The sequence below is a fragment of the Perissodus microlepis genome, chromosome 5, assembly GCF_051167445.1.
Source record: "Perissodus microlepis isolate ML-2025 ecotype Zambia chromosome 5, ASM5116744v1, whole genome shotgun sequence".
NCBI lineage: Eukaryota > Metazoa > Chordata > Actinopteri > Cichliformes > Cichlidae > Perissodus > Perissodus microlepis.
The window spans coordinates 25,250,527-25,273,543 of NC_140465.1; the positions used below are offsets into that span (position 1 = coordinate 25,250,527).

The following is a 23,017-nucleotide window of genomic DNA, read 5'->3' on the forward strand; positions in this document are numbered from 1 at the left end:
AAAACTACAAACCTGTCATACAAACAAATATTACAGAATATGATTCTAATGTTTTTAAAGTTAGCTTAGCTTTTACAATCTGCAGCAGTCATACTGATCCATATAATAGTGATAGGAAACATTTTTCTGCAAAATAATAACAGTCGCCCAAAGGAGGCTATTAATGCACAGTACTGAGGTGTTTAGTGTGGTTTTGCTTCTTTTACAGCTCTTAAACAGTTCCTTTCTTTTGAGTCCTTGTCATGAAACGGTAAATATATTGTTTTGATTATCACTACAGTCATTTTCAACAATTCTCGAGCCAGGAAGCATTGCAGAATGGTGAAGATATCCAGGCAGAGTTCATCAACATGCAGGAGACTGTCAAAATACAGAATACCCATCTGTTCTATGATCTGTCTGGCTTACTTTATGAAAACGCCACTGCTACACGTTTAGGTTTGGGTACCTGTATCAAAAAACCCCAAAACAAAACCCAACCTGTTTGATTAGGTTTCGGTAATAAAACTATGTGGTTCAGTTGAGGTTATAAAAAAATTATATGGTTAGGGTCAGGCATATAAACTACATGGTTAGGTTATGGTACAGTTACACTCGGGCAAAACAGTGGTTAGAGACTGAGACTGCACTATGACCACATTTTTGTGACTATTGCAGTGCAGCTCATTGGCATTGTCTTTGAAATAAGACATAGTAAGTTGCTGTGTTCAAAACAACTTTGGTGTCTCGAGATGCAGTAAAACGGCTATAAGATGGAATCAGTTTCCTCTCAGTGTGGCCTGTTTGTGATCGAATGGAGTCAAGTTGCTCATCAATTCAATCCTGCAATCCATTTGTGATAATAAGCTAATAACTGATAAATCAGTGAAGACTGCAAGCTGTTGCCTTCTGATGCAAATCTGGGAATCTGTCTGTGTTTATAAATTAGCAATTATTAGCATAAGCAATTATAGCCAAACCTTGGGTGAGAGAGATTGCTGTGAGTCCTGAATCGCGATTTTTTTGGAGACAGGTTGCCTCTCAATAGTTGACCTATGCAATTGTCTTGTGATTGAAAGTGTTGCATTATCAACTTCTTCATGACAAGTTAGTCATAGTAACTAATGAAAACTGCATGGCTAGGTTTAGATAATATAGCCTACTTGGTTACACAATATCAAAAAAACTCTTACGGAAATACCATAAGTCCGGTCAGTTGTGCTGAGTGGAAATAAAAAACAGGGCAGTCATTTGCGTTTTTGTGACTATTTTATGTGCCACAGTTTACAACTTCTTTAACATCAAATTAATTTCCAAGAAATACCATAAACAGCAGTTTTCATAGTTGCATCTTTTTTTTTTAGACCACAGTGCACATTAAATATTATATTTATCATTTTTTTTCTAAATTATGTTTTTGATCAATAGATTGAAAGCAACATCCATATTAAGCTTAATTAAATCTTATTAGTGTGTCCAGCTGGTTAGATAGAAATGCCTAAGGGTTTCTCCGGATATGAAAACACTAAGGGAAAATAAAAGTACAACCACTGACCCATTTTGAAGTTGTGTTTTTGTGGATTACTTTAGGAGGGTTGAGATCCTAAATAATATCATGCCTCAGCTTCATCTTTCAGTATGGAAATTAAAGAAAGATGTATTTTTTTTACCATTGTAAAAGTGACTGCTGGCTTCTTTTATTGGTGCATTTGTGATATTTTCTCAAAAAAAAAGGTTAATGATTACTGAAACATAAGGAGAACGAGTGAGAGACGATGTGCACTTGTACTGCCCTACATCTCCTCGACAATCCCCAAGCCACACCCATATTCCCTCATCCACATTTTGATTGGTTGGGCTGCAGGCAACAGTCTGCACTCTGTCCCCTCTCCCACCGCCTTTTTCCTGCCTTCTTGCTCTCTGTCTCTCCCCCCCGTTTCTGCTTTCCCCTCTCATCCATCCTCCCTCCCCCTCCAATTCCCCCCGCTCCATCTCCCTCTCCATGCAGCTTGCCAGTGAATGAGTCCAGTCAGACACAAGCTGTTTAACAGTGCAGTCTCTCTCTCTCTTTCGCTCACACATCTCTTTTACTCTCTCTCTCTCTCTCTCTCCTCTCCCGTCTCTGGAGCAGACAGTCAGTGGAGCATCGGCACGGCATCAGAGCGGCACAGGACTGACGGAGGAGGACGAAGTCGACAAATGCTGACAGAAAACAATTAAGAACATTTACGGCAGAACATCAATTGTAATACAGTTGAAAGCAGAGCAGAAGCAACAGATTGCCCTCACTTGCAATTGCTGCTACAACTGATGTTCTGGGCTTGGAAATGAAGCAGACTGGGAACAGCTCCTGGCATCTCGTGGTCAGTTTCTCTGTCTGAAAGAAATGCTTTTGCTCTGTACAAAGAGGAAGGAATTAACAGTGCTGAGCAACAGGAACCAAAAGCTTTGATTCAGTCGTAAAGCAACACGTTGCTGGGCGTCAGCACCACCTCCACCATCAGTGTCTCCTCACATCCACATCTTCCTTTCTACACCGGGATCTAAGGAAGAAATTCGAGCTTTGAATGCACAAACAGGAGGATGTTAGACTGGCATGCAGAGTGCAGAGTTTAGGGAGTTTTGCTGCGAATCAAAGAGCAAGATCTCGTTTTAACGGTGCAGGTGAGATCGGGTGCTGTCAGTAGTTCCACCTGACTCTCATTTTGACTTCTGACGACATGAGAGACATAAAAAGGACAATGCACATGAGGATCAACAAACCAGAAGCCAATAACTAGAGGAGAGATGACAGGAAAAGAGAGACCTAACCCTGGAGCACACGGTCACAGATAGATCCATAATTATTCTTTGAAACTATTTACCTGATCAAAAGTGAGCAACCTTGACGTATATCTTTCCACATTTCAGATTTCTATGATGTTTTTGCACCAGGGGACTTTAATTTCACATACAGAGAAAGACGAACAGCAAAAACTTTCTTTCATGTCAACTTGTGCCACCAGTCAGTGCAAGTAACTTTCTGCACCGATTCAAGTCGGTGTGAGTGCCTTGGGGCTCTCATTTGACTGTTCTTTTTGGAGTGAAGTGGATCTGCCGTGGGGGGCAGCTGACAACCATCCAAGACGCCGCGAGCCGTACTCCGCGTGAAAAATGCCCAGCCGCGCTTGGCCAAGCCGGCCGACCCGGGCCCGACGACGGGCCTCTACATGGAGAGGTCGCAGAGCCGCATCAGCCTGTCAGCATCCTTTGAGGCCCTCGCTATCTACTTCCCCTGCATGAACTCCTTTGATGAGGATGATGGAGGTAAGTGGTAATGAAACACACACACATATGCGCAAACCTGCACAGGACATCAACATGACTGATGGATTAATTCATAAAACACAGGCCTCCAAGATACATTATGTGTGTCTGTTAGGCAGTGAGTTATGTAAAACCTGCCAGAACTTGAAGGACAATCTCCTTTCAGCATGGGTTCATTGATCTAAAACCTAATAGGTAGTTTTTTCCTTTTTTTTTTTTAGTTTTTAATATTCAATATTTTATCAGTCATTTTTTTATAGTGGATGGAGGTCATTTAAAAATACCACACATTTAAGAGAGCAGTGCCTAGCACTGCAACCACAAAGGCAGTAATATATTACTTTAATAGGAACTATTACCTGTCAATATTTTACTGAAACAAAGTGAACAACAACTAAAAATAAAAGCAATCATGCTCTGAGACTGTCTGTCTATATCTGCCCCACTAGAGGCGCTAAAGTTATAAATATGGATATGTCATGTCTGCAGAGACTCTTGTGGCTTTGGTTGTCATTGTCAGTTTAAGTATTCTGTCAGGTATGAGAGTAAGCTGGTATTAGTGTGTTGGACTTTTGGCAGAACTGTGGGTAGATAATGTGCATTTTCTACTATTCTAACACTTTAGAGAGCAGATATGTTAAGTGCATAAAAAGAAGTGAAAATCTTTACCAGTGATATCGACATTACATCTCTGTATGTGTGTCTATGACTGAGCGTGGCTCTCTGGTATATCATGTGTTGCATATGTTTGTCTCTGCGCTGTATACCACATATACTGTACGTTCATGCCTCTGTGGTTTCATTGTCAGGTTCTCATTGTTCAGATTGTCATTGCAACTATGCAGAGGGAGAAAGACAGCAAAGCCTATGCACACTTATATCCACTTTCATTGATGAGATTGCTGGTAGGATAAAGTAATTCCTCAAACTGGATGCATTAGATGATGTAATGTATTTTGCTCCTGAACTGGTATTATTGCAAACTACGTAACCTCTGATTCACTGTCGTATTAATCCTGCCTAGAAAACTGCATTACTAGTATCTTTTCTAGAGCCCAATTCATACTGGATTATTTGGCAGAGTATGCATTTTTTTCTGTTTCCTTTTGTTTGTTTGTTAAGTAACATTGGAGGACAATGAGCTTTGGTGGATAAACTGCGTTATGACTGTCTTTTCAAAGGAAACCACGCATCTTATCAAGGGTAACAACATATGTGGAAACGAATTGACATAAAGGGCAAAAGTGCTTTTAATCCATATAAAGATATCAGTGTGTATATATATATATATATATATATATATATATATATATATATATATATATATATATATATATATATCTACACAAGTTTGGTGCAAATCATTCTTAAAACACAGAAGATCAAAATGAAAACAAGTCTTAAATTATTTATGTGTTACTCTGTTTTGAAGACTTGGTCTATTTGTTAAAATATAACTCTAAAAGCAATATAACTCCTTTTAGAGTTACATTTTATGACAAACTCTTATTAATGTTGTCCACACACATGCAGAAGTGCTTTTTATTGTTATTGCGGAAACCTACACATTGCAGAGATAGCCATAGATCTAAAAGCTGTGAGATCAAATAACAGGCTGGCCCATATACAGAGATGTGCATAAAATGTTCATCCTTAAGAACATTTTAACTGTGAATTTAAAAGTGTAAATGCTGCTCTTGTGTCACAGACATTTCTAAATCATACAGGAGAGATAAAAGGCCCAAACGGCAGCAGTCTGCATTTTTCTCATTTTAAAGACAGAAGTATTGGAATAGTTGGAACATGACCCATTACTGGCTGAGACCACCTGTTATAATTATTTACATAGTAAATCATAGCAATTTTCAAACCAACACATGCAGCAGCTGTGTCTAACCAAACCAGCGCTTAGAGGACTGTTTTTAGAAATATTGTGCACATCGCTTACACCTGCGCCTGCTCAAGAGCACACAGACACACACACATTAGTGTGATCGTCTCTGTTGACTTCACCTGGACCCACAACACCAACACCCTGGAGAAGGACCAGCAGTGGCTGTACTTCCTCCGTGTGCTGAGAAATAATAACCTGGACCGGAAGCTGCTGCTGGCCTTCTTCCCCTCCTCAGTGGAGAGCGTGCTCTCCTGCTGCCTGGGTGTTTGGTACGCAGGGGCCACAACTGAGAACAGGAAGGCTACGCAGAGGGTAACTAACACCACCCAAAAAAAATAATTGGCTGCCCTCTGCCACCTCATGAGGCCATAGCCAAATCCTCGTGTGTCAGGAAAACCAGCGCCAAAATCACAGGTGAACCCTTACACCCCGCCCACCACCCGTTTGACCAGCTGCCCTCTGGTCAATCAGGTCCCACACCTCCAGGATAACAAACACTATCCCCCCACATCCCACCCACCTCACCAATCTGAGCCATGGTATGAGTAACCCCATGACTCAGGCCTCTGACATACGGACTCTATTCAGGCCAAGTCTTTTCTTTGCACTACTTTTAAGAACTTTGCAACTATTTTTTGTTCTCTAATGTCTGTCTTTCTCCTATTTTTGTATATATTCCTCTTGATTGTTTATATTTCTCCTGTTTGTTATTTATTCCTGCTGTCTACTTTTTATATTTTATTCAGGCACAGTTGGTGTGGCGCACCCACAATCTCATTGTACATGTAGAATGGTATTCAGGATGAATCAAAACTAATACTCAAGCAGTCATTTCATGGTGTAAGCACTGCACGGGAAAGCTCAGTCTCTTACCAGCACAAGCACGCTCTTCTATGAGCACTCATGCATTGACAAATAGATGTATTCCCATGTCTAGACAAACAAATTTATATGTACAGGCATTTGTGATCGTAGGTATGCTGTATGAGCAAATACACAGGTAAGTCTCAAGACACAAGCGCGCACACACAGGAACATGAAAGCAGTGTGTGAGGTAATCAGAGCGAAGCGACAGGCCGTGGTTTGTGGCTCTCCATCTAATTAAATGCTAATATGGCTGCTGATTGTGGCTGACTGCAGCTAAATAGAGGCCTGATTGCAGGTTAATTCTCTCTCTCCCTTTTTCTGTCTAATTGTCTCTCTCACACGCTCTCTCAAGCCTTCACTCTCTCCCTGAGCCATTTTCACTCTGCAGTTTTGAAATCCTGTTTGCAGGTTAGCTCTGTCTTTCCACCTTAAATTGCCTTTTAATCGCTTGACTTCTTGTTTCCCTTCCCCTTCCCTTTTCCCCTTCCCTTGCTCTCTTTGTTTCATTTGTCCTCTCTCTCGCTTCATTTCAGCTCAATTCAAATATGCTTCTCTGACAGCACAGGAAGGAGGGTACTGTTCTAACAACAATAAGAAAGAACAGGTGAAAAAGTAGAAGAAAGGCAAGACAGTAGCCCTATCTGCAAGGGTACATCTCACTGCTGTGCTGGATTTAAATTTACTTTAAAAGAACTGCTAAAAGCGATTGTAGGATTTTAGAAGCCATCACAACTACTTGTTTTGACGGTCAGATGAGGAGAAGAAATTGCTTGACTTGAGTGTGTTTTATAGCTAAAACACTATGTTGTGGCTGAAATTTAGACACTTACCTTTGGTTCCTCAGTGTATACCTTATAGGTATGCAAAACTGTGCAGGTTACTAGTATGTGTGGGTTTATATTGGAGATTTTATCTTTGATTTTCAGAATCTCATTTCACAACACATAGATCCTATTGTGCATAAACCTTCAGGCATTGTATTCTCTAATATACAGCATTTTGTTCATGGAAGTATTTCTTAACACTTCTGCAAATTGACCTGTGTCCTGCTTGTTTGTTTGCTTAGCTTGGTCACTGACAGCACACCGCTGCCTTGTTTTGGAACAGTTTGGACTTTTACAGAAGACTAAAGCTGAACAGAAGTGAAACACAACATAAAAAAGCAAAAGCAGTATATTTGCACTCTGTATTTGGTCAGTAATGTTTATCCTGTGTGTAATATTAAAAATGTAATTTATTATATTGGGATTAGATTGAGCTCTGAAAAAGTATTACATATGACAGATATAATATTTACCTTTTACTGTCAAATAGAGGTGGCACAATATGGAAACCTCAAAATTACATCACATGATTAAGGTGACAATCAGTGGGCAGCAGCATGGCTTCATGCCAGGAAAGAGCACTGATGATGATGTTTGCTTTGAGAATGTTGATAGGGAAATATGCAGAAGGTCAGATGGAGTTACACTGTGTCTTTGTGGATCTACAAAAAGCATAAGAGAGAGGAAGAGTGGCATTTTATGAGGAAGTCGGGAATTACAGATAAGTATGTGAGGCTGTAGCAGGTCATGAGGACAGTGAGACAGTGGTGAGGTGTGTGTAGTAGGAGTGACAGATGGGTCAGAGGAGGGAGGGGTGGGATTACATTTGGGACTGGCTCTGAGCATCTTCCTGTTTGCAGTGTTGATGGACAGGTTGATAAATGAGGTCAAGCAGTTTCTGTGGACTAGGATCACAGTGTGATCTGCAGTGAGAGTAGGGAGAAGGTGAAAGAGAGCCTGGAAAAGTGGAGGTATGCACTCAAGAGAAGAGGAGTAAAGGTGAATAAGGCAAGACAGAATATGTGTATGAGTGAGAGGGAGACAGATGTAGCAGTGAAGCTGAAAGGAAAACAGGTAGTAAGGGTGACTGCATTTAAATACCTGGAGGTCACCACCTAAAGCAGTAGACAGTGCACAAGAGAGGTGAAAAAGAGAGTATAAACAGGGTGACGAGGGTAGAGATGAGTATCAGGAGTGATTTGTTCCAGAAGGATCGCAGCAGGAGTAACCGGGAAATTTACAAGATGGTAGTGAGACCTGCTATGACTTACAGTTTGGAGACGGTGGCACTAACAGAAAGACAGGAGGCACAGCTGGAGATTTTTCTTGTGACTGATAAGAATGGGCAGGATTAGAAATGAGCATATTTTAGAGGGGCAAGTCTAGGGCACGTTGACTTGGACCTGTGCAGAGGAGGAATAGTGGATATGTTGCACAAAGGATGTTGAATATGGAGCTGCCAGGCAGGAGAATAGGACAACCACTGAGAAGGACATTTGGAGGGTTGGTGTGACAGAGGAGGATTCTGAGAGAAATGGAAGGTGTGAAGAGGTGAGATGAAGACTCGCTGTGCAAACCCCTAAAAGGAGTAGCTGAACAAATAGAAGACGGACATATACAATATACTGATAAAATGGTGGTGTAAACATGGGGAAGGTTTAAGTACTGAGCTCAGGGTATGTACAAGTAATCCCTGGATTCACACTTTTCTAAATGTTCTGTTTGAGACAGTTTTTTCTGCTCAGTCAGGAGAAAAAACAGCTTTAAAAGAAAGTGGTCTTAACAGGAAATGAGCTAAAGCACCTCCAGACTGGCAAACCAACTCAGGGGCCACACTACAACCCAGTATAAGATAAATAAGGATTATTTTCAACTCCATAATAATAGGTCCCCGTTAAAATGAAACAGCCACCACATAATTGGGAAAAGCAGAACAGTTATAGGTTGGTAAAAAAAAAAAAAAAGGACGACTGATCCTTAATTGTAAGCCTTTTAATTGACCAGATAAGTGGGAAACAAGCTTTGATTCATGTAAATAGAGTTTATGTACTCCCTGATAGGTAAAAAATAAACAACAATAAATGAACTCATGCTTACAGTACATGCCCCAGCTGATGACACACAGCCTTATGTAGGCCATGCATGTGTTATTAGCAATTCAGGTGTCAGGTTTCACCATTTAGGTGACAGACTGACAGCTGAGATGATTCTCCAGGATTACGTTAATGTAAAATATGAAAGCCAGTCATCAGTGCATGCATTTTTTCCCCTATCATCTGTTTGAACCAACGTCCCAGGGGTCAGTGAATCTCACAGTAATGGAGTTCATTCCAGAAGTAACTTTATGCCGTAAAGCACAAATGCCACTTTCTTATTTTCTCCTTCTGGTTCTGACTTTACACACTTTGCTGCCGATTGTCCTCTTGTTGCACTCAGCTGTGCTTTTTAAATGAAAGTGAAGAGAGTGATAACATAGTGAGAAATGCTCCAATTCAGCGATGTAATTAATGAAAGCTTCTCAGTATGCGTTGCTGCATTTTATTCTGAGCTGATTCCGCCTTCAGTGGATGCAGAAACTAATTGTTGTGCCTCTTCTATGATATGTTTTTGTCAAATCTTCCTACAAAACTGCACCTGAGTGTCTACCATAAGTGGGATAAGTATCATCACTGGAAAGTAAAAGTAAAGGCATTCATAGCAGCACTCGATATTATTCCATGAAAAATACTACTAATGCAAAAAGCTGAACAATTGAGCCTAAAGAACTTGTGAGATGGCTGAATTGAAATGGAAAGCCTCATATCTTTACTTTATTGGATGAGTCATGTGTCTGAGCTTATTTATTTATTTATTTTCCAACAAGCTTTCATTCGTGTCAGCTGCAAATATCATCTCATATAACACAACATCCTATCCATCAGCACGGGACAGGGTCCAAAACCCAGAGACGCACACTGGTAATGTGTGAAAGATACAGAGAAACACAATCAGTAAAAAAATCAATGTAATGTCCTTAAATTGTAAGTAAAAAACATTAGTCTTATTGTCAGTAAATTATTTAAATTACATTTGTGGATTTTTAGAAATCATCTGTATAAAGTAAACATCATTTAAATATCCATAGCTGTGGCTGGTGTTTCTGAGTGATCTACTTTATATATTTGCTTTCTGTTGGCTTGTTTAATATACAACAATACACAAGATTTTCAGAGTTAGCCTCCATGTAAAGTGAGTCTAAAATTCAAAATGCTTTTTTTAAAAAAAAAAAAAAAAAGTTGCCTCTTTTGAGAGCCAGCCGATATCAGAGGACAAGACTTTTTATTCCTCCGCCAGTCCGAGTTTATGAAGATAAACATAAAATTAGACACACAGACAATAGTCAGTAGTTTTAAGATCCTGGCATATGCAATCCATCTTTTGTTTTCCATGTGGACTGTCTATCTGTAGGCAACCAAAGTCTGCTCAGTACTGCTCAGACTAAAAAAGGAAACCAGCTATTTTCTGGTAACAAAAGACTTGTCCCTTGCATATTCATCTACCTAAAACGCTGCATCCAGCTTTTGCAAACCAAAAATGTGTTAAACTGTGAAGTCTCGCTGGCGATATGCTAAACACTTTATTGAACACACACACTGTCATACAATGTATCACTGAATCAGAAAATGGCACTGTATCACTTTATCAGCAATAAGAGATGACCTATGAGTTACTATAGGTCACTAGTCTGGTGCTATTGCATGTTTTTCTTATTCTATAATACATTGTGTGATACTGAATTGTATTTTGCCATTCCCCAAGTTGAGCCATTTTATCTTATTTGAAATTGCATGTTATTGTGTTCTCTACACTGTTGTGTTGTTCAGCCCCTGATTGATCCTGCAAATTTCATTGTACTAGCTCTGCTTGTCAAATTAACAGCTGCAAGTACTTTAAGTAGTAAATAAGACTAGGACAATACTATATGAATGCAGTCCAGTTTTATTTTCCAGAGTCCAAAACTAGATTTTTTTTGTCTATCTGATTTTTTTAAAAAAAAATGCTGTGCACAAAAAATACAACCAGCAGAGACAAGTTCTCTTTTTCTTTGAATGTAGAATAAAAATGAAAACAATAATGTTTAAGTGTTTTAGGGAGAACACTTTTTTTCCTCTCAGACTTGTTCTCATTCATTCTAATCCTGCCATTAATCAGAAAAAAAAAATCTCTAATAGAAACAGAAACAGAACAGGCGCTCCTGGTGCTGCTGTACTGGGAGATTAATTGACTTTATATTTCATTGTGTGAGTGTGTGTGCTGCAGTAATTCTTTGCTTGTGGGAACAAAATGTTCTCATAAGGAGAAGGAAATTAGGAAAATCTTCCAAAGTGGTGATTTTATCCTTTAATTAGCTAATTTAGGATGAAATCTGAAGATTAACAGGATTATGTACAGGTTTACACTTGGACTGCTCCTCTGCGAGGACACGTGTTAGTGTCTATTTATTTAAACTGCAGAATCCAGATTTCCTATAGAAACATTAAAAGAGCTACCTTTTAGTTAGAAATGAAAGTGTTAAATGTGTGTGTGTGTGTGAAGTACGAATGTGCATCAGGTATTATGGCTTCATAAAGCAGCTAGACGAGATGTCACTTCTAAAAGGAGGATCTGGGACATTAGCCTTCTGCAAATCAGGAGAGAGAGAGTGAGCAGAATGACATGAAGGGAAATTGAGAGGAAGGGAGTTGGGACTTATGTATGATGAGCATAAGTGGAGCGAGTAAAGAAAAGAAGCAGGATGGAAAAATGACATGAAGAAAGAGGATATCAGTCAAACATCAGCTGGCGATAGATACGGAGGAATAGGACAAAAGTGGTAAAGGTGAAAAGAAGAGCATGAGGAGGGACGAAGAAGGTAAGACTGAAAAAAAGTACAATAGCACAATAGGTCTCCTTTTCCCTTATGCTTTAAAAAGAAGTTAAATCTTTCATGCTCTCTTCCTTCTTGCATCTCTTGTTTTTTCTTTTCCTCCTTCCCCTGCTCCCCTTCATTGAATAACAACTCGTTTTCTTCTTCAATTCTGCTGTCAAGTCACACAGAGGCCAAGTGTATGAAGAGAAAGCAGTGAAGAGATTAAGGAAAAGAGCAAAATATTTCCAAGTCAAAATAAGGCAAAGTCTGTGCAGTAGTGTTCTTTATGAAAATAACTGAAAGAAAGATGCCAAAGATATGAATTAGTAGCGGAAGAACTGAGGAGAAGGACAGAAAAAGCAGAGAGGTCTCTGGTGTGCTTCTAAGCTAGAGAGACGACCCAGAAAAGTCAAGAGTAAAAAAAATGGACTGCCAGGAAAGGAGGTCTATTCTATAGGGAGGGCGAGGAGGAGGAGGAGGAGGGGCTGGAGGGAGGGAGGTAAAGGCTGCAGGTGTTCATTTGTTATACTGAGCAATATGGCAGCAGGGAGTGTGTTCTTAGGTGTGTTTTAGTCTGATGCGGGAACAGCGATCGAGTTGTTGCTTTAACACAGTGTTTCTCTCCACGGGGTACAAAAGCACGTCAGCAGCGCCACATGGCAGGGGAAGGTTTGATGAATTTCTTACCCGGAGATTATAATGCAATATGACATCCTCTTTAACAAACCAGCAGCTCGTCTCTTTTCACACCAGTGGGAATGAAAGAGCTGCGAGGAGATGAAGATCTAATGTTGGCAAATTCTCTGTGCCGAATGTCGCTCACTGCTTTGTAGAAGACAGTTTGAATTTCTTTGAAGCCTTATTCAGATTGAACACAAAGCAAAATGGCATGTGTTTATTCACAGAAAATCAAGGAAATGGCAAGGTCCTTTTAGAGACGATTGTTACTGCTTGAAAGACATTAATGAAATGCCTAAGAGTAATTATTTGGGCAGTAAAGGGGACCTCGGATCACCAGTTCAGTCTGAGTGAAAAAAAATGTTTAAATATTAAATAAAAAAGGGAAAAGAAAGCTTAAAAAGGATGGTAAGTTTTTTCCTACAGCTCAAAATAAAAGAAAAAGCACACACCACCATCTTTACTATAATAACAAATAGCTATGCCACCCACCACAGAACAGAGCCCTCTACTGTGCGTATGTGTTGCATTATTGGCTAAGGTTTCCTGTTTCAGCCATTTACCAGCTCTTACTGCGCAGGTCTGGGAAAGAGTCATTTTTGTTGTAAAAGATTCCACCTTAAGGATCCTTTGTGTGTCCTTCTTGCTTCCTTATGTTGTGTTACTGGCAGTATTGTCTGGTTGTGTAGATCCAAACAGAAACCAACATCCATTCAAAAACAATTTGTTTGTTATTTTGTGTTTTAATGGACTCCAAAGCACTCATATTCAATCCAAATAACCCCCCCCCAAAAAAATAAAAATAAAAAATAAAAAATCCTGATCCACACGGGAGTGAAGCTGTGTGACATAAGCACAAGCTCAGATCAAGTCAAGCATTTGTTACGTGTGCAGATGCATAGTGTTGATACTGAATTTGCTAGCAATGGGTTCACTGAAAATGTGTCCTGCTACTACTAAGTTATCCACCTGCACAGTTCAACCTTTGTGAAAAATCACACCCAAAATAAAAAAATCTTTTAATTTAATTCACCCAGTGATTTAAATGATCCCAAGTGTAAATGGAAACTTAGTTGTGTAGAAATGTAAAAGATAGTTTTGTCATATCAGTGCATCTGGCCAAGAGCAGCTCTGTATTTGCATGCATTCTGCGAATTGTAGCATAAAATGTAGTTTAAACAGCTGCCCGATTCCTCATTCAGCAGTATGTTAGGCAAATGTGATGTGAATGCAGCTGACCTTTAAAGCAGGCAGCAACTCATGAGGTTCTAATAAAACATGAGCGACTAGCTATCAGATATTGCGGCTTATATTTATTGCAAAAAGCATTCTCTTGGTGTAGCAGGCCTGCAAATGAATGGATTACTTGCTGACAGCGAGCTAGAACCATCTGGCACTCTGAAGCTTTCTTGTTTTCAGTGATACTAGATAATTGATGAAATAAATCGATTGCTATGCTGGACCCTATTGTAGAATTTGTGCTTTCCAGACACCATTTACACTGGCAACTAACTCACTGGGGGTGCTTAAAATAACTGATCTCCTTTTAAATACCCCTTCAGATTTCAGACTGACGTAGTTCCAAATAGGGGCAGGACTCAGACACTAGGACGAGATGCAGGGATCCAAGCAAGGAGTAAAAATAACAAGAAAGCCAAAGAATTAGGGAAAGGCAGAAAAAAAAGTACGTAAGACGAGTACAGAAATGAAATGAAGGTCTGAATGATGCCTGACTGTCTTGACAGGCTGCATTGTGACAGCCTGAGAGCAGGAAGTCAAGTTGACGTGGGTTTCAAGTGGAGACAAAGCCAGACGAGACAGCCTCTGCGATTCCTCTCCAAACATACCGTTACATAATGAATGAGAGTGAGATTTCATTCTTAATGCCACAGCCTGTTAACAGCCGTGCTTTGTGTGGTAATGACAGGAAGCCACCGAGAGGCAATTTGAATGTGTTGATCCGACGAGCTTTGACAGCCACCTCCCATTGTCTCTCATGACAGGTTAAAATCACCACTTCCTGCTCAGGCTCCTGGTAAACTGCAGTGATTACTAGAACCTTTAATGAGTTAAATAGAAATATTAAGTAAAAAAAATACTTTTCCTACTTCACAGTTTCCCCCTTTGTCCAATTTGTTTTTGGACTCTTCTTCCTTTCATTCTTCTCTTTTATCGTCATTTTTCATTGTCTTCCCTCACCTCTTTTCAGCCATCATTGCCTCTAATTTTCTGCTGTCTCCTTCACCTCCTGCTCTCACCTGTCATAATTTTTTCCTGCTCCTTTTCCTCTTTTGTCAGTCCTTTCTTCCTGTGCAGTGACCTGACTCTTCACCTCTCTGTTTTCTGACATTATGCCCATCTTCCGTGCTGTCAAAAACTAGCTATGAGTTATAGCAACTTGGATTTTATTTTTGTCGCTTGAACATCATTTTTGCGAGATGTTGCAGACACCACAGTCAGTGCTTAGACCAATTCTGGGTCTAAATAAAACCTCTCACTCAAATAATTCAATATATTGTAGAAAAAGAAAAGGAATTAATGAAAGATTTATTATTTTAAAGCATCTTAGTGAGTGAGTGGAAATCTTGATTTCCCATACCCTTGTTTCCCTCCCTTACCCCTAACTAGTTACAGCAAATGAGCCGGGTTTTGTCAGAGGTTTCTTCCTGTTAAAAAGGGGTTTTTCTTTTCCACCTTTGCCAAGTGCTTGCTTACTTATTATTGTAGGGTGTCTACCTCACAATAAAGCACAATGACATGACTGTTGTTATGATTTGGCGATATATAAATAAAACTGAATTTGAATTAGAAACTAAATTAGTCCAACATCTGTATTTTTTTTTCACTACAGCTGTATTTTGTTGTGTTTTCTGTGTTATTATTATATTTCCAAAGAGATTTTTGGAAGACACATGCATTAAATGTGTCAGCAAAATATATTTTACACTATGTCCTTTTTCTGGCAAATAAAACAGCTCTTATGTATACACTCAAGCAGCTTTTTAAGGGAGGACAACAATTGATATCTGAAAATTCATAATTTTTGAGAAAACATGCACTTTTTCTGTCCTCATAGAAAAAGTTTCAGTCCTTGTCCTTTCTTAGTTCGGCTAAAGGGAACATAACACTGTAAAGCAAAGAACAATAAAACAGTAATGGCTACTAAAAAGAAGAGACAAAACTGAAAAAGTAAAAACAAGGGTCCTGAAATCAGAATGAATTGGCAGTAATATGATTCAATGATTCAACAAAAGGAAAACAAAAACAAAAAGTACATTATTCTAGATACGATCTAAAATACAAGCACAACACTTCAGTTTCAAAACTTCAGTCTAAGCCAAGCTTGGCCCAGTTTCCAGGTAGAAACTCTTTAGAAAAACAACCAGTTAAACAGCTTTGAACTACATCTGCATAGTGTTAACTCACTTCAAATTACTACCAAACAGAATCTGCACAGTAAAGACGAATAAACAGTGAACTACAGGGACTCAGAGGCAGGCTGCTCACATTATATCACAGCACTGCCCGAATGACATCAGTGCTTCCCTTAAATTAGATGTCAGCAACAAGGTGAGTTTGCTGATTGGTGAGCTGGACGGGTTACCTTTCCAATCAGGGTCGAATGAATCCTGGAAGCAGACTAATTGGCACTTGGGTCCAATCATGGTTCAAGGACTGCACAGCAGGATCTACGTATCATGAAAACACAGAAGAGGTTAAGCAGATGGGTGGGTGGCAGTGGTCAGGGCCATAACATTTGGCAAATGTTCTTATTTGAGTGCTAGATGAGATTTATTGCCACTCTCGTATCTGATAAATTTAAATTAAGGCTACAGCTAGCAGCACAACCACCCCACCTCCCCTCCTCATGACCTCGGTGGCTGTGAAAATATATCACAGCCACCGCTTTCATTTAGTTTTACTCGAATTTCTTAAATTTGAAATGCTCGCGAAAGAGCCCTTTTCATGAAACCGCATGAAGATAAACACGTGCTCCACCTACTGATGTCTCAGAATTTTAGCAGTAACATTTACAATCCGTTTGTTTGGTATCATAATGCTAATAAAATCAAGCTACATAGCGAAAAGCTTAGAAAATTATCTGATGCTATTATTGGATCAACTAAGCTCAGATTATCCAACGCTTTTTGTCTCTGTTCTTGCAGAACTGTTGCATCTACACTAAGTAACTGAGTGTAAAGATGTTCACTGGCTCTAACTGAATTTTCTATGGAACATGTTTCTGTAATGAATATTAGGAGTTGCTGTAAAGATGTATGTAACATGCACTGAATCTAATATGATGTCCTCTCATTGGGAGAGATTTTGTGAGTAGAAAATAGTCCATCACTGTATAAAGATATACTCATGGATATTTTCTCAGTAGTGTTCCAAATTCTGTTTGCAGCTCTGGGGATTTGTGGTCTCTTTTCATATAATTGAAAGCATTCATTTCAAAATTAATTATTTATATTTTAACATCTATTAATCGCCATTTACAATCCCCCGAGAATCAGTTTACCACCAAGAATTTTCTCTCCAACAGCACCTTTAGGACACGAAGACTTTTGTAGTGATATTACTCTTGTTTAACAGAACAAAAAGTATCCACAATTCTTTTTTATCCACATTTCTGTCAAAATGTTGAAAGATAATTCATTTTACTGTGATAGAGGACTAACTAAAGAAAAGAAAGTAACACAGATGTTAGGCTTTTTGTTTTATGATAACATATGCAACCTGTCTTTTTCTATACATCCTTAATTACTGGGTCCTTTTTTATTTTTAGACAAACCAGTGGTGCACACAGTAGATTATCAATAATCCATTAAAAACAAGACAATTTGTCATCTGGCGTTATGAAATTTTAAAACTGTAACAGCAGTTAGAATATCAGAGTGAGCTTGGATTAGCTGGTACAAGAAAATATACTTTGAAAATAGGTTTTGGGATCGTTTCTACTTGTAGAAAAGGAAATGTGCTTTTTCAGGTCAACTCTAAGTTATGATGTGTAAAATACTTTATAATATTTTGGAGAAGGTTTCCTTAAAAATGACCTCTAGTGTCCGTATAAAATAATTCTATTATAGATCTAACTCAACTTTGGACCATTTCTTTCTAATTTCATTGTTATACTTGATTCTTCAGAGTTCATTTTCAAAAGTCCTTGCTCAGGCATTTTCTTGCTTTTAAAAAAAGTGCTTGTTGGAGCCTCTGCTTCCATTCTGGACCAGTTATTCCTCTTCACTGCCCTGCGGTTCTAATATAGACCTTGGCGGGAACAAATCACCATAGTGCCAGCTGTAATAGAGGTTAGAGGACTCTCTTGTGTGGATGTGAGAGTGAGTGCTTACACAAGGGCTTTTTGTGTGCACGTGTGAGTCCTTTATCAAAGAACTAGCCAAAATCATGTTAAATTTATTTCATTGAAAGGACCAACAAAATTGGTGCTCCTTAAAGTGATTTATTCTCCCTGCAGCAACACAAGAAAACTGTCCAGTCATCACTTGTAAGTATAAAAAGGGTTCTTGCACTGCCATTGATTTGATCAAGATATTATCACTGATAATGTGCTGGATAGAAATGTTATACTGGTTCAGACACTAGTCTGATAAGATAATCCTACACCATATCTGACTTTATTATGCTTCCTTTTCAGATTTTACAGGGACCTGTTTGATTACCTAAAACTAATCAGTCTTTTAAACTTAAAAAGTTGTCTTTTCAACTTTTTATCTTAATGAGGACAATATTTTTTGGTTTCTGCACATGTATTGTTCTGCATTGTACTGTACCTCAGGTCCAGTACAGTCTTTAGCACTGAACATCCACTTTTCTACCAATTAGCAAATGCTGGGATGCTAATACACTAAACTCCAATGGTACTTACTGCATGTTTTGCCTTATGGTAACTTTGCAAGTCAAAAATCTTTAAACTGCTAATCATTAGAATAACAATCAGAACATGTTGGGATGCTGATGTTAACACGCAGCCACTAGTACAGTGGCTACAAGACTGCAAAGTTTTGCATGTAGTAAACTGTGAGATTTTTTTCTTTTTGATCAGTTAAAAAAATAAAAAAAAGTATCAGGTTAGAGTCAAAACAGATGTACTAGATGAAAAAACGCTGATAGGACAAAGCATTTTTATATAAAAAAAAAAACAATAAAAAACCCAAAACGTAAATAGTTATAAATTTATTTGCCTGCAATTGAGTAAAATAAATATTTGAATTCTGGCTCCAGTGGGCAAGAAGCCAGTCTGTGCCCACATGGCACACAGATTGCAATTAATCAGTCAATAAATTACAGATCCTCCTGATCCTCCTGAAGTCTTGGGTAGTGGAGCAGGTCACCTACTAATCAGAAGGTTGGTGGTTCGATACCTGTCTGCTCCAGTCTGCATGCCAAATATCCTTGGCAAGAAACTAACTCCAAGTTGCTCTCCAATGCATCCATTGGAGTATGAATGCGTGTGAACCAGTCCAATTACCATGTCTATGAAGCACACCTGTCCACAGAATCAGTTTCTTCCGGTCCAACCTCTCCACCACCATGGGCACAACCAAAGTCAAATGATGTCAGAAACAAAATTATAGACCTATACAAGGCTTAAATGGGCTACGAGGCCATCAGCAAGGAGCTTAGTGAGAACGTGACAACTGTTGGTGCAAATATATGGAAATGGAAGAACTATAAAATGACCATCAACTGCTCTAAGTCTGGAGCTCTATGCAAGATCTTGCCTCATGGGGTGAGGATGATCATGAGAAGGGGTTGTGGATCAGCCCAAAACTACACAGGAGGAGCCTTGTTCGTGTGTAGTGTGTCACCATTGGTAACACACTACACCGGTAATGGTGCCCAAGGTCCCCTATGCTTGCAAGCATAGGGAGCAAATGATACAGAGATGGTTTGGGATAAAGTTCTGTGGTCACATGAAATCAAAATCAAACTCTTTGGCATTAACTCAACCAGTGTTTGGATTAAGTGAATACTATCTACCTCCACAGTCACACGTGGAGGTGGAAATATTATACTTTGAGGCTGTTTTCCCGGTAAGGGTACAGGTTGACCTCACTGCATTAAGGGGCCAATAGATAGGACTTGTTTTCATTCATAGGGCTTGTTTTGTAAAAACAACAGAACTGTAATTAAAAAAAACATATTTTATGATAAACTCTCACCCTATCATAGCTGGCATAGGCTCCGCCCCCAATGACCCTGAACTGTAAGAGCAGACAAAAACGAATGGATGAATCTTTTTACCACCATAGGGATTTCATAAAATAACAAACTCTGCCGTTCTTTGCATTTTACACAAAATTATGTAAATATTGAAATAAATAAAGTTCTAATGGTGATCAAACATGCTTTGCATTACATAAAATTGTAAAAAAATAATTAAAAACGGAGTATTTTACATTTCTTTTCTATCATGTGAGTGTCTTATAAACTTCCTTTTGCTGCTTTGGCTTGTATCAAAGAGTAAAAAAAAGAGTTAAGTGTATGGGGTCTGTCAGACAACGAGGATAAATATAAGTTGTGTAATTCTCTGGAAAGCTGTTTATCACTTTGTTAAATTGCTTCAGTGGCAGAGTACTTACAGTATGGAGGAGCAGAAATAAATCATCTTTCTTTTTTTCTCCCTTTCATTATCACATTTCATCGATGCTGCCAACCCTTCATTTTATCTCTATCTTTTCTGTCGCTCTCGATCCTGCCACTCAAACTCTGTCTTGTTCTTTTTAATTTGGGCTTCTTCTCTTTTGTAACTCGCCATCTTGACAGATATTTTTCTTCTTCCAAGAGGCCCTGCCTCTTTACATTATTTTTTCTTCCTGTCTCTCTTTGTCTTTCTATCAGAAAATAACTAGCCTTTTGCTGAATATAACATCGCTTGTTCTTCTAACACAATAAATGTCTTATAGATGAGAAACAGTCATCCAGTATGTTCAAATCAGAGCAATGAGAATCTTAGATTTGTGTGGAAGTGGTATTCAAGTAAATAATGCATACGTATGCTGACGTCAGTGTCCTCATATCTTCCTTGATGTCACTAGACTGAGCACTTTTTCTCAGAAGCCACAGGGATGGAAAGAAATGATTCACTCAGGTTCTTTTATCCAGTGAGTGTTTAGCTGGTCTTACAGAGGGACTTGGGCTGGCTGTAGCTCAGGAGGTAGAGCAGGTTATACACTGGTAGATGGTTCGATCCCTGGCTGCTCCAGTCTGCATGCCAAAGTATCCTTGGGCAACATACTGAACGCCAAGTTTCTTTCTGGAATGTGTGTGAATGTTAGACAGGAAGCACTTGGGTAGTATGAATGATTCAATGAGGCATGTTATATAAAGCGTTTTGAGTGCACGATCGTGGCTCAAAGAGTTGGCAGTTCGAGTCTCGGTCGTTGTGTCCTTGGGCAAGACACTTCACCTACCGCCTACTGGTGATGGCCAGAGGGGCCGATGGCGCGATATGGCAGCCTCGCTTCTGTCAGTTTGCCCCAGGGCAGCTGTGGCTACAACTGTAGCTTGCCTCCACCAGTGTGTGAATGTGAGAGAGAATGAATAGTGGAATTGTACAGTGCTTTGAGGGCCCCGAAAAGCGCTATATAAATGCAATCCACTATTATTATTATTAAGTGTTTGTAGTATATGACGTTCGCCCACATTAGAAGATCTTAACAACAAATACAATCAAATTGCTCATGACAGGATGAATTGTATTACTTTGTTGATTACGTGACCTTATAACTTCATAATAATCCCCTTAATTAAAAGTCAGTACTTTCCTTTATTAAATACAACATACACTGTGTTTGGTACTACTTTGTGCATGCCAATATAAAAATTTAGTGTAGACATTAAATGGTATTTGACACTGTCCCTACTGTTTTCTTATGCACAATAGTATAGAACTTCAAATTTTCAGCTTCCTTTGAAATGCATGCACAATTCATGGAACAAAAAGCTGCATAAATATACATGAGCGAGTGAATGAGTAGTGAATCATGACTGAGTTTAAAGCTTAAAAGAATTCTTCACTAGTGAAAATGCTAACTAGTACAATGCCCATGTGACTTCTGAAGCTGCCGATGTGAGAATACTTCCTGCTTCTGATTGCCTTACCCAGGCAGCTCCTTTGGTTTAACTCTGTTTACAGTAGCAAAACCACTTGAGAAGTGTGTACTTTACATGAGACAGAATAACTTACCAAGATGGCCTGACCTGTTTCACAATATTGTCACATTTAACGGCTAATGACAAATGCCAACTTATTTCTAAAAAGCACGGCTTGAGGTTTGCTCGTAGCCATAAGTGTTGGGCACTCATTAAAAGTGATTTAAGGAAACAAGGAAAAAAGATACAGTAACTGGATGCTGGGAGATGTGCTAGACCAAGTCTGATACAGATGATTACACCCTGTAGCTTCCATAACCTAGAGGCACAGGACATTATTGGAAAAAGAAGAAAAAAAAATCTCCTGGTTAAGTAAAAGTTAACACAAAACAATTTATTGCTGATTTTTTGGTGCCAAAGTGTACCACTGTAAATCTTGTAGAATCCATAGATTAGCATTTTTGGCAGCTCATAAATGACCAAACATGTATTCGGCAAGTCTTGCAAAAACGATATGGCTTTTCATCATGTTGGAGGAGGAGGAGGTCAACCAGAGTGCAGCAAGTTCACTAATGAACCAATGACAAATGAAGATTTTTGTAACTGAGATTTTCAATCAATATAAAGGGTTAATCAGAATATTGGCAGCTCATCAATAACTTTTTCACAGGTCACAGGGACATTTCATTTCACCTGAGAGGAGATAACAGATAAGGCATGTACATAGAAGAGAAAGCTTTGATTTCATTCTCCTTAACTGCACCTATATTTCTCCCTCTGAAAGGAGTTTGTTAGCAGTCTAGTGTGCACAGTTTTCAATATATAATTTTCAGGTTTTGTGTGATGGTACCAATATAAATGTGAACTGATTTAATCTTCTTGAAAATCAGGTAAAGGTCACATCAAATCTGAAAATCTGTAAAATGTTATATTACCCACAGTTTTTCATGGACCGTCTTCAAACTTCACAGCAATATACTAGACCTCGGGGAACATGAGTACCTAGTTTGGCTAAGCATTTGACCTTGACTAACATTGTTAGCACTCAAGGTCAACGATGACATTGAAATTTTTTTTTTTTTAAGAAACCATATCAAGTAATATGTCATATTAGAGGGCTTGGTGAGACTTTTTATGTTTCCAATATGATGCCCTACAAAGTCACAATGACTTCATAAAGTTTCACAAAACCAGTCTGCGTGAATAGATCTTAAAATTTCTTGGCCATATGGATTTCCATATTACCAATTAGTGCTCTCTGAGAGCTCTTGTTGTATACAGTATTGATTTAAATATACAGTATATATGCTAAAACAGAGATTACATGATCAACATGCTCCCCTGGCCAACATCAATAGACTGGGCTGACCTGGGAGGATGGTCAGCTAATGAGGCCCTATGAACACCATAAAAGCCTGCGAATATACTCACTCAGTCACTCCCTTAAATTCACCTTACACC

At 38.9% G+C, this 23,017-nt stretch overlaps 1 protein-coding gene across 2 annotated transcripts in view; it reads left to right on the plus strand.

Annotated features, from left to right (window-relative positions):
• Nucleotides 1-1,943: 1,943 nt before the first annotated feature.
• The window catches only part of rims4 (regulating synaptic membrane exocytosis 4), a 52,041-nt gene continuing 30,967 nt past the window's right edge, over nt 1,944-23,017 (plus strand). Inside the window, exon 1 of one of the 2 annotated variants that reach the window (XM_084929043.1) lies at nt 1,944-3,285. In XM_084929043.1, coding sequence (XP_084785169.1) covers nt 3,189-3,285 — 97 coding nt within the window. In that variant the 5' untranslated portion in view covers nt 1,944-3,188. Of the gene's footprint in view, nt 3,286-11,264; nt 11,762-23,017 lie in introns of those variants that run through there. The other variant, XM_084929044.1, reaches the window with a different exon arrangement.